We start from the raw sequence: 11,486 nt of genomic DNA, 5'->3' as shown, positions 1-11,486 counted from the left end.
ATGGCTGACAGGTCTTATCTAATTAAGTGCTTGACTGACCCATTAGCTAAAGTTTTACACGGAAGAGTAGCTTAATTGGTTATGTCAAAGTGTGACTTGCTTACGTACGTTTAATACAAAATAAATTCAGCATAAATGAACAGATCTACTCGAATACGTAGTTTTATCACTGCAGTACGTACCCAATACCTTATTTCCATCATTGTCGATTGTTTTCTCCTACACCTAGTACCAACTTTAATTAGGATGCTAAAAGCTGAAGTCCCCTTGTTTGATCTTCTGCCTTCTGCTTTCTTTCTATTCCCTGATGCTTGCATAATTACAGCCCGAAACAAAGACTGTGGCTCTTCTGTATGTGGAAATGTCAACATTAGTTTCCCTTTTCAATCAGCAACCCAACCTTCAGAGTGTCGTTACCTGGGCTTTAACTGGATTGCGAGGAAGATAACCGCACGACTTTAACCATAGACCATCAGAAATAACAAAAAGGTCTTATACGCGTACGCTGGCCCGGGGCTGTGGATGCCTTCTTTGACGGGGTCTTAACCACTTCCTAATTATTCATCTTCGCAAAATAATTGCTTGGACTGACTGCTAATTGCTTGACTAATTACTTAAATTGTTCTCCACAATTGACTTTGATTTCTCAATGTATGATTTGCTTTCATGTACACCACACAAAATATTTCAGTGCCTAATTTCCTTGTCTTTTACAACTTGGTTCCTCACTTGCATCTTCCAATATAAATTATACTTCTTGAATTCTTACGTCCCTTTCTACAAATTCTTATATTATTGTATTTTTTTTAGGATTTATATACTATGCATTATCTGATGTTATATAAATCTATTATAGTAATGCATTATATAGGATCATTTCGTTGATTCATAAATTTAAAAAATTAAAAATCTTTAATGATAAATACTAAAATTTTTTAATTAAAAAAATAATTATTTTTTATAGTAATTATTGAATATTTTCTTTTTAATTTTATTTTTTAAGGATTTTAAATTTTTTAAGTTTATAAATTAATTAGGTGACAATATATAATATATTAATAGTATATAAAATTTATACAATAATAATTCATCAAATATAAATTTATTTTTCCTTTTGCGTGTATTGTTGATTTTAATTGAATAATAATTAAAATGGTTTAAAGCACTTGACGGGTCAGTCAACTTGGATATACATTTACCTTTCTCCCCGGAATGCAGAAAAAAAAAAAAAAGACGTTTCTATGCTCATACCTTTCTAAGTTTAAAGTCTTCCCTCACTTTAACTTTAAAAAAAAAAAAAAGCGTTTCTATGCCTATATATTTCCTTGGACTTAAATCTGGTTCTTCATCACCAAAACTTTAGGATGGTAAAAGCACAACTTTCGTTGTTTTGGCTCATGGCCCTTTCTTTTTTCCTATCATTCCCTGATTCTTGCATCGCTAAACTTCCAATTCCTAAAGATTGTGGCTCTTCTTACTGTGGAAACGTACCGTCAATTTCCCTTTCCGATTAAAAAGCCAGCTTCCCGAGTGTGGTTACCATAACCTGGAACTGGAATGCGACAACAACAATCGCACCACTTTTGTGTTTGTTGGGGAGAAATTGTACGTCCAAAAGATCTCTTATGAAAACCAAACAATACGAGCTATGGATGTGGTGGTTCATGAGAGACTGAGCAGAGACAATTGCTCCCTTCCTCCTCAAATTATTAGATATCTATTTGATTCTTGGAATTTAAATTCAACAGCCGAACTATATGTTGGTTTAAATTATCCTCGTAGTTTTATGTATCTAGTAAATTGCACAACAGCAATGAAATCTTCTCTATACGTCAATGCCTCTCGTTGCTCCAATAGCTATTCCCATCCGCCTTCCTACTTTTATTTTTTAGATAGAAACACCCTGCCGCTTGATTTCAATCCATCTTGCACAGTCATAGCCGACGTTCCAATCATGCTTGAGAATATTACAGGTCTGTCCACTTCGGATATTTATGAACAGCTATTACAGGGCTATGAACTGGTATGGGTATTCTCCAACTTCACATGGCGCGAAGATTCATTAATCCGAAAGATGTAAGTTTTTTAGTGCATTTGAGTTCTATTTTAGAAAAGATTGATAACTGTTCTTAATAGGAACTAATCTTAATAATGAAATTAAGAAAATTACAGTTAGGTGTATTAGTATTCCAACATAATAAATTATCACTGATTTTTTAAAATAAATATTATTTGATGCAATGAATATGCAATTTATATATTTTGAACGTAATGAGGTATTTTACTGTCAAGATAAAAAAAAAATTTTCTTTTCTTTTTCTTCTCTTTCCACCCTCTTGCTCATCGGTCAAGGGCCGACTGGCACCAATAAAGTGGGGTTTGAAAAAATAAAAAAACATAAAAAGAAGAGAAAATATAAACAAAAATTAAGGGTATTTTTGGTAATCGATGGGTTCTTTTTGTTACAGATGGTAGTAATTAACATTTTATGATTACATTAAAAAAAATCATTAAATCAAACATTAATTATTTTTGAAAAAACCATAGTGACCATTAATTTATTTCTATTTCATTACGCAAGTGCAATTTTCTCTAATAAAAATTAACGCCTTGGTTATTCTAGCGTTATTTGAAAATTGTGATTTGGAAATCTAAAATTAAAATCAAATTGATGTTTAAATAGAAAATTTTGAATTCATTTCCATACTGTATTCTAATAGTCAACTATACAATGACAAAGTCATCTTTAGTATCTTTCACTACCGGTAAGAATAAGATACTACAAAATATAATGTTTTATCTGTTGATTTTTTTGTTTTTTACATTTTTTTCTCCGCTTCAAATTATCAATTTTTTTTATATCATCATTATTAATTTTAATTTAATGTGTTGAATAATCCAGATTGTTAGATTTGAGATATGCCTTGAAAAACTATGTGGACAGCTTTGTGCATTTCCTTTTTAAGCATACGTATGTATTCTACAATGATGGTGATCGATCTAGACGTATGCTTCCCTGAGAATTCATTAGTAATGTTTTTCTTGGATTTGCTACATATTTTTGTTCTTTTGTTGAAATAATTACATTTTTTTTTGTCTTGGTATTTTGTTGCAGGTACATATATTCTTTGTGTTGGAATAACAGGTATATTTATATTTTAGCTTTATATTTGTATTTGCATATATAAATTGAGCAATATGCCAATATATATCCTAATCCTAAATTTTAAGAAAAAGGAAATGAAATGAGCCTATTAGATCATACAAGTTCAGATTTAATTCAATGTTAGAGGTTTTTCCAACTCTCATCATGCAGGCAATGGGTCTCATTGCTTAAAAATTTTGGTAGTACCCAAAATATATGTTGATTCTCGTTGGTTTAACTTTATTGATAAGGTTGAGAGTGTATGGGAAGAAAAAAAATTGACAATCTTTCTTTCGAAAAATCTACAGAACATAGCACGATTATGCATTTAGTGAATATTGCCAATGGTTGGAAGGATGAGAGTTTGTCAAAAGACAATATTAAGGAACAGTTTAACTCAAATCTTGGGTGTTACGGAATTGACAATATTTCAAATGAGAATTTTGAAGAACCTGCGTTAACTTCTAACTCTTCTTTCTCTGTTATTTACCAATCAAAAACTTGGACCCCCTGGTAGATGGTTACCTAGTTTTTTGCCTAAATAAGTTAAAGTTTGAAGAATGTCAGCAGTCCTGTTAGAGATTTGGTGACATTAGAGAATGAAATAGACATATAGCATCCTCCAGAATTGTTGAGTCGACTATAAGTGACGGTTGTAAATCTTGTTATGGTGAATTAGAGGATGTCAGCTTTGACTTTAGCAATTCTTTTTTGGGTTATTTGCATCTTTTGGTGTTTCTGTTATGGTGAATTAGTTTCAATTGTGTAGTTTGAAGGTTATGTTTTTGGATGCATGTTTCAATATTTTCTGATATGTTCATTTTCCCTCCTTGTTCAAGTTTATTCAATATGAATATACAATTTGTGTCCGTGCTTCATGATTACTGTTAAAATTAAGGTTCATATGTTTGCATTTTCTTAGACACTAATGCCTTTCATTGAAAAATACTAATATGTTTATATATTTTTCTCGAGAAGGAGGAATTGCTTTAGCAAGAATGTTGCTGGGGATATCTATTTTGATTGCGGTTGTTGCATACAAATTACGAAGAAGACACTTATCTGCTGATGATACCATTGAAGAGTTTCTTCAAAGTCAAAACAACTTTATACCTATTAGGTATTCTTACTATGAAATAAAAAGAATAACTAGTGGTTTCAAACATAAATTAGGAGAAGGAGGTTATGGTTCAGTGTTTAAAGGAAAACTTCGCAGCAACCATCTTGTGGCAGTAAAGTTGTTAGGCAAATCAAAAGCTAATGGACAAGATTTCATTAGTGAAGTTGCAACAATTGGGAGGATTCATCATGTCAACATTGCGAAACTTATTGGGTTTTGTGTAGAGGGGTCAAAGCAAGCTCTTGTATATGATTTCATGCCAAATGGATCCTTAGATAAAATCATATTTTCTGGAGAAAATAAGATCAGTTTAAGCTGGCAGAAAATGCTTGATATTGTGCTTGGAGTTGCTCGAGGAATTGACTATTTACATCGAGGATGTGACATGCAAATTTTACATTTTGATATCAAGCCTCATAATATTCTTCTAGATGAGAATTTCATCCCAAAAGTTTCAGATTTTGGTTTAGCAAAATTATATTCAGTAGATGATAGCATTGTGTCTCTCACTGCAGCACGAGGTACACTGGGATATATTGCTCCTGAATTGGTCTACAAAAACATTGGAGGCATCTCATATAAAGCTGATGTTTATAGTTTCGGGATGCTTTTAATGGAAATTGTGGGAAGGAGGAAAAATTTGAATGCATTCGCAGAACAATCAAGTCAGATATACTTCCCATCGTGGATATATGATCGATTTGAGCAAGGAGAGGAAATAGAATTGGGAGATGTTATGGATAGTGAAAAGATGATTTTGAGGAAGATGTTAGTAGTAGCTTTTTGGTGTATACAAATGAAGCCTGCTAATCGTCCATCAATGTCAAAAGTGCTGGAGATGCTCGAAACCGATACTGAACTGCTTGAAATACCTCCAAGACCTTTTCAATTTCCTTTTGAAGCATCAACTGAGAATCATGCATGTGGTGATAATTCAATTGATGAGACAACGACATTGCTTCCCCATGGGATTGAAATTTGCTTAAATGAAGTGTAAGAGCTATGTGACTACTTATTTTATCGTTTGTTGTTGACTCTTAGGGCTGGGAATGAGAATGGCATGTTGTGAAATTTTCTATAGCATCCTTGCTTTATTGAATGCTAAAAAGAACAATTTTAAGCAAAGTAATTTTGTTTTTGTATATTATTGTTAAATATATAATAAGGAACAAAAAGTCCCAATATACCAAAACATTGTGTTATAATTTCCAAATAGCCTTGGATATATGTATAACATTATTTTGGTTCAAAATAGACTAAATCCATACACAAATTAAATACACAACATAAGGTTCAAACTAATAATATTATACACAATAGTCTTAAATGAGGTAAGGTCTAAGCATAGGAAGATTGAATGGCATAAAATAATCCAGATTTAGTATCATATCCCAAAACACTCAATGATTACATGGATGATTATATTAAACAGGCTTCCAACAAAAGATAGATTGAGAAATTGGAGAGTGGAGAAGGATAAAAGGTGTTCCCTATGTCAATATGGAAGAGAATGCAAAGACCACCAATTTTTTGGCTGTGAATATACAAAAATGCTTTGCAGAAAGATATTGCAGCAATGCGGGATTGATATTGAAATGGGCATTGATAAGAATGAAAGGCAAGGCATTGATGTTAGTAGTTTTGTGCATTGTTTTGAATGCTAATATATATCATATTCAGAGAGAGATGAATTGCAAGGTATTTAAGAATGAAGGAACAGAAGAATAAGTGTATGATCGAGTTGAAGAAGTTGTTAAGACTGATTACATGAATTGCATTTGATTGTTGTTGATTTTGTCAATAAAAATTTGTGTGATACTTGGAACAAAAATACAATTATACTGCATAATAATTAGAATATGATTTAATTGTTAATAAGTAGTAAACTTGATTGGTAGATTGAAGATTGTACGGTGTAAATGTATTGTGGTAGTTTACTTCTTTGGATAAATAAAATACAACTTATTCAAAAAAAAAATATTATACACATAACATAATAAAAAAAATTTATTTATTTATTTAACGTTTAATGTGTAAAATACAAAAAATATCATGTTTTAATTTGTGTGAACATATGAAACACAAAATATACTTTTTTTTTATTTTATCAAATTCATATACAATTTTTACTAAACTTTTATACCATGTCGCTTTTTTTTTTGCTATAATTTTCGTGTCAAATTTAAAATTGTCATTTTTTTTGTTAAACAAGATTATTTATTGATAATTAAGAGAAATTATAGAGGATAAAATAGCCCATCAAACCACAAAGGGCTTGAAATAGGGGAATCCTCTCAATAAATAAAACCTCAGTATCACCAGAACCAAAAAAATCACCTCCAAATAGAAGATTTAAAAAGTAGTAATTAACCTAAGCTTCCATCAATATCAGCACCGAACCTGAAGCTTTTCCCTTCTATGCACACTCAAACTTAGCTAAGAGATTAGCCTTACCATCCCTATCTTTCAGAACATTCATAAACGAAACATCCCCTATCACCTAAAAAAAACCATCAACTTCATTGAAAATTTTCTACAAACTACAAGGCTTATTCATCACTTTAAAGATCCATTTAGCCGCAATATTCGAATCAGATATTCCACAATATGATAAACGTTACCACTTTGTTTTAATGAAAGCCTCCAATGCCATATGGATACCCATTAACTCAGCAATAATTTTTAATAAAATCGACAAAATCTTTGATACCCGTACCACCATGAAAACAGCCATTTCTCTCTGAAGGAAATCTAATTGAGTTGAAATCCCCAGTCACTCAAAAGCTACCAGAAGACTCTTATTTGCATGGTATGATTTCGCGCCACAAATCTCTCTTGGAAGCTAGATCACAAGAAGTATACACATTAACAACCAAACCAATCAAAATCAGCTTACACTCAAGAACGTTAACTAATTAAGAAACAATCCTTAATGTTACTTTTCTTTAATGAAAATAAATTTATGTTCCACATTGTCACCGTCCTATTAGACGGAGAAAAAACCCATTCCACGGTCCCATTGCTCCGCCACTTTTGTACTTATTGACCCATATTACCTCCAGCGTAGTCTCTTGTAATAATAACTTTTCCAACTTGTAATAATTCACCAAGTTGTTGAGAACCCTCTTTTTTTACCGTACTTCTAATCCCCCCTCATTGTAACACAACAACCTCTCATCATGTAATGAAATCCCCATCTGAATTAAAAAATAAAAGCAATAGATCCACTGATAAAACTTATCTTAAATGATTTAAGCAAATACCCTCTGTTCCTTCAATTTTTGGATGATAACATCTTCCTCAATTGGCCGTCAATCCGAGAAACTGCCCCACATTCCACGTTTCGATTGCTTCCCCATATAATTTGTTTCCACTTAGTAAGTCACCGTCAGACAATGACTCCTTTGCTATTTTCCCACTCGAGCTCCTCTTTGTGTGCTTCTTTCTCTTTTGTCTCCCATTTTTTCCTTCTATTTTTTGAGATTTTATTCGCCAATTCTTCTTTGGTATCATCTACGAACCTTGCCTTTCGGTTCCCAATAATCTTTTTTATTTTTTATTGGAAGGAAGCGTGCGGGTTATTGACCAAGACATGCTTAGAGGACACCAGGTGTTTATGGCCTTATCACATCATTCTACCAACCCACTCCTCGTCTTTATCCTTAACGCCTTATCGTTAGGGGTGTAAATGATACATTAGTACTCGTAAGTTATTCGGGTTCAATTCGAATAAAATTTGAATTCGATTCGATTATTATCGAGTCGAGTTCAAGTAGCTCGACTTATTGATCGAACCGAGTTCGAGTATTCTTATACTTGACTCGAGTAGCTCACGAGCCTAATCGAACTTTTATATTTAAATTTTTTTATTATTTTAATTAATAAAATATATCAAATTCGAGTTCGAGCCTGAGCATAAATAATCGAACTCTTATCAAATATAAGAATCAAGCTTATTTTAATATATTAATTGAGCTTAATCGAGCGAGTTCGAGTAGTTCGATTTCGATCACGAATCGAACTCGAGCTAAGAAAATAAAATTCGATTGAGTTCGAACCGAGTATTGATCCTCGAGTTGAGAGCCGAACTCGAGCTACAGCTTCTCACTGTATCGACTCAACTCGACTCAATTACACCCCTAGTTATCGCATCGACCAACCCTTAAATAATCTACTAATGCTTTATGGGCTTGCTCTTCCATACTTTATGGGCTTTCTTAAAAAAATATAATATTTTTTTGTTCAACAAGAAATATATTTTTATTTTAAGTCTGATTATTTATGTTTCCATGTCATAATGTTTATTAATTTGTATGAAAAGAATAGCTTTCCTTACAAATTTTAACCTAAAATCTATCATTATTTGAAAATTTTAAATACAATAAAAATACAGAAGCTGGTTTAAAAAAAGTAAAATAGTTCATAAACTTTTTTTAATATTTTAACCTAAAATCTATCGTTACCAAAAAAAAAAAAAAACATTAACCCGTGTACTTAAGCGTAAACTTCTAAAATCCCTAATTGTTTTACATTCTAAAATCTGTAACTTAGACACGGAAAGAATCTGAAGTTCTGAACTTTCATATTTCACCTTTAAATATATCAAGGAAGAAAATTAATTATATAAAAAATTAACTTGAAAAAAAACGTAAAATATCCAATCCTTAACTCCATAATTATATCTAGAACATAATTAACAACTCCAATAATTAATTGATGCACTATCATTTTTTGGGGGGGGGGGGGTTGTAGTGGAAAAAATTAAGTTTTAAAAATGACATATTTTAACCTTAGACACAAAGATTAAAAATAAAGGATCTGTTATAATATTATATATTATACTATAGCATCTGTTATAATAATAAAGAGATGATGTAAAAAATGCAAACCTGTTATATGGTAAACTTTTTATAATAAAAAAGGAAACCTTTTATTTGAGGTATCTCCGTTCTTTAAATATGTACCAGGTGGGCATCTTATGCCTTGCAAACCTACGTGGACAGTTTCATGTATTTCTTGTTCAATGACCGCCATATAGCCAACAATTCGTATTATGCACCAAAAGTATGCTTAATTTGAAGATTTCATTAGTATTGATCAATTTGCTCTTTTTGTTCCTTATATTGAAATAATTATATTTTGTTTTTCTTGATATTTTTCTGCAAGAACCTATATTTTGTCTTGAACTGACAGGTAAGCTTTAACTCTTCTATTGCACATATAGAAAATTGAGCTAAAATATTTAAAGAACCAATTAGATTTTAAAAAAAGTCTAATGTGTTCAATTGTACTCAGCAAGAACATTGTTGGAGATATTTTTCTTGATTGCGCTTATTAGTCACAAAGGATGCTGAAGATATTTATCCACGAATGATATAATTAAGGGGTTCTTGTTGGGAAAAACAACACCCACACGTAACAACCACACACAAAATAGCAAGCTCAAATAAAAAATAAGAACACACAAATATATTTGGTTCAGCCCAACTCAAAATGGCTTACTCCAAACATAATCCACTAATAAATAAATCTTTACAACTGTAAGACTTTTAGAATGAGAAAAGTCTCCTAAAACTTCTTACTCAAAACTTAACCCAAAACCCAATTATACCCTTTAATAGCCTACTCACTTAGCTATTCTCTTGGTGTCTAACTCTTTGGGATTACCAAACTAAAAATAAAATATCTTATTTATAAATATGAAACCCCTTATGCCTTTACTAAACTCCCGATGTGGGATACAAGACAAACTCAAACTCACTTAACTTTCGATGTGGGATTCTGAGATTTAAGGCAAATCCCAACAAATCCTCCCTTGACTTGAATCCAAACACTTTAACAGTATCTGTAAAGCTAACACGCTTACCTTTTTTTTTTTTATTCATCACAGGCATCTCAGCAACTGAGCCTCCATCAAACATGTATAAATGATTATTGACCCTATTCCCTTGTAGAATTACACTATCATTCTTGTACATTTTCAACCAATCATTACTACAATAATATGTGTACCCCCGACAAGCTAACTCACCCAAAGCAATCAAATTGTAGTGACAATTTGGTACATACCTTACATGATGAAATGTCCTAATAACACCATTGTGAGATCTAAGGTGAACACTCCCAATGCCTTGAATCTGCACCTTTTCTTTGTTAGCAACCACAATATCTCCATACTTTTCATTCTCATCCAACTCCATAAAGCAATTTCTATCATTGCAAACATGAATTGTAGCAGCTGAATCTAAAACTCAACCTTTATCACTTTTCAAAGTCTGAGTCTCATCAACACAAGTTGTCAAAACAACATCATCATCATCAAACACGACAGCAGCAGTATCACTCTTTTCTTCATCTGATTTCTTCTCATTATTCGCCCTTTTAAAAGCAGTCATATCCCTTTCAGCTTCCTGCAGCGCACTTGGATATGTCCCTTCTCACCACAATAATAACATTCTACATCACTGTAATCTCTGTCTCTTGACTTGGATCTTCATCTTGATCCATCAATTCTCTTTTGAGTCCTCCCTCGATCAAAACCCTCTAAAGCTAGTGTACTCTCCCTAGGTGATGAGCTCTGAGCTCTCATAAACTTTTTATTCTCACGCAACAAGGCAATCACATCATCCAACTTCAAAGTAGACCTACCCACTAACAAAGTTTGAACTAAAGGCTTATAAGACTTGGGCAAAGATGACAGTAAAATTAAAGCCTTCTCTTCATCTTTTAACTCATCAACAAAAATCGCTAGCAATTAAAAAACCAATCTATTAAACTCATTCAAGTGATTATGAAGACGCATACCTTTTTTCATCTTCAGAGAATACAGATCCATCTTCAAACATATCTATTAGTTAACGACTTCGAAGCAAAAATACCTTCAAGCTTATCCCATAAACTTTTCGAAGTATTCTTAATCAACACACTGTTTTTTACTTCTGGAGCTAACACCGATCTAATAGTACTAATAGCCTTCTTCTGAATCCTATTCCAATTAGGATCAGATATTCCCTCAGGCTTACTACTCTGTAATGCCTGATCCAACCCTTATTGTACTAACAGATCTTGAATCATACTTTGTCATAACATAAAATTACTCTTTTCATCAAATAACAGAATCTCAAACTTAGGCATAGGCATACTAGACATACCTTCTTCAGACATTTTCAAACACTGCTTCACGATCTCTTAGGTCCATGAACCTCGCTCTGATACCACTTG

The 11,486-nt window shown here is 32.2% G+C and overlaps 1 protein-coding gene across 1 annotated transcript; it reads left to right on the top strand.

The window, feature by feature from the left end:
- Window positions 1-1,296: 1,296 nt before the first annotated feature.
- LOC111276329 (rust resistance kinase Lr10-like) lies at window positions 1,297-5,448 on the top strand. The gene is made up of 4 exons (XM_089754419.1): window positions 1,297-2,076; window positions 2,903-3,006; window positions 3,116-3,145; window positions 4,124-5,448. The coding sequence occupies exons 1-4, from the start codon at window positions 1,649-1,651 to the stop codon at window positions 5,260-5,262; spliced, it is 1,701 nt and encodes a 566-aa protein (XP_089610545.1). The 5' UTR covers window positions 1,297-1,648; the 3' UTR covers window positions 5,263-5,448.
- The last annotated feature ends 6,038 nt before the right edge of the window (window positions 5,449-11,486 follow it).

Source organism: Durio zibethinus, chromosome 25 (assembly GCF_047325235.1).
Source record: "Durio zibethinus cultivar Kanyao isolate XHJ-2024 chromosome 25, ASM4732523v1, whole genome shotgun sequence".
In the NCBI taxonomy this organism is placed as follows: domain Eukaryota; kingdom Viridiplantae; phylum Streptophyta; class Magnoliopsida; order Malvales; family Malvaceae; genus Durio; species Durio zibethinus.
Note: the sequence above shows the minus strand (reverse complement) of the source record. Positions and strands in the feature narration are given on the sequence as shown.

Excerpts from the sequence above, each read along its gene's own strand:
- LOC111276329 (XM_089754419.1), top strand. The coding sequence starts at position 1,649 with ATGGATGTGGTGGTTCATGAGAGACTGAGCAGAGACAATTGCTCCCTT. Across the intron at positions 2,077-2,902 it reads GATTCATTAATCCGAAAGAT|ATTGTTAGATTTGAGATATG; the intron begins GTAAGTTTTTTA and ends TGAATAATCCAG. Across the intron at positions 3,146-4,123 it reads TCTTTGTGTTGGAATAACAG|GAGGAATTGCTTTAGCAAGA; the intron begins GTATATTTATAT and ends TTTCTCGAGAAG.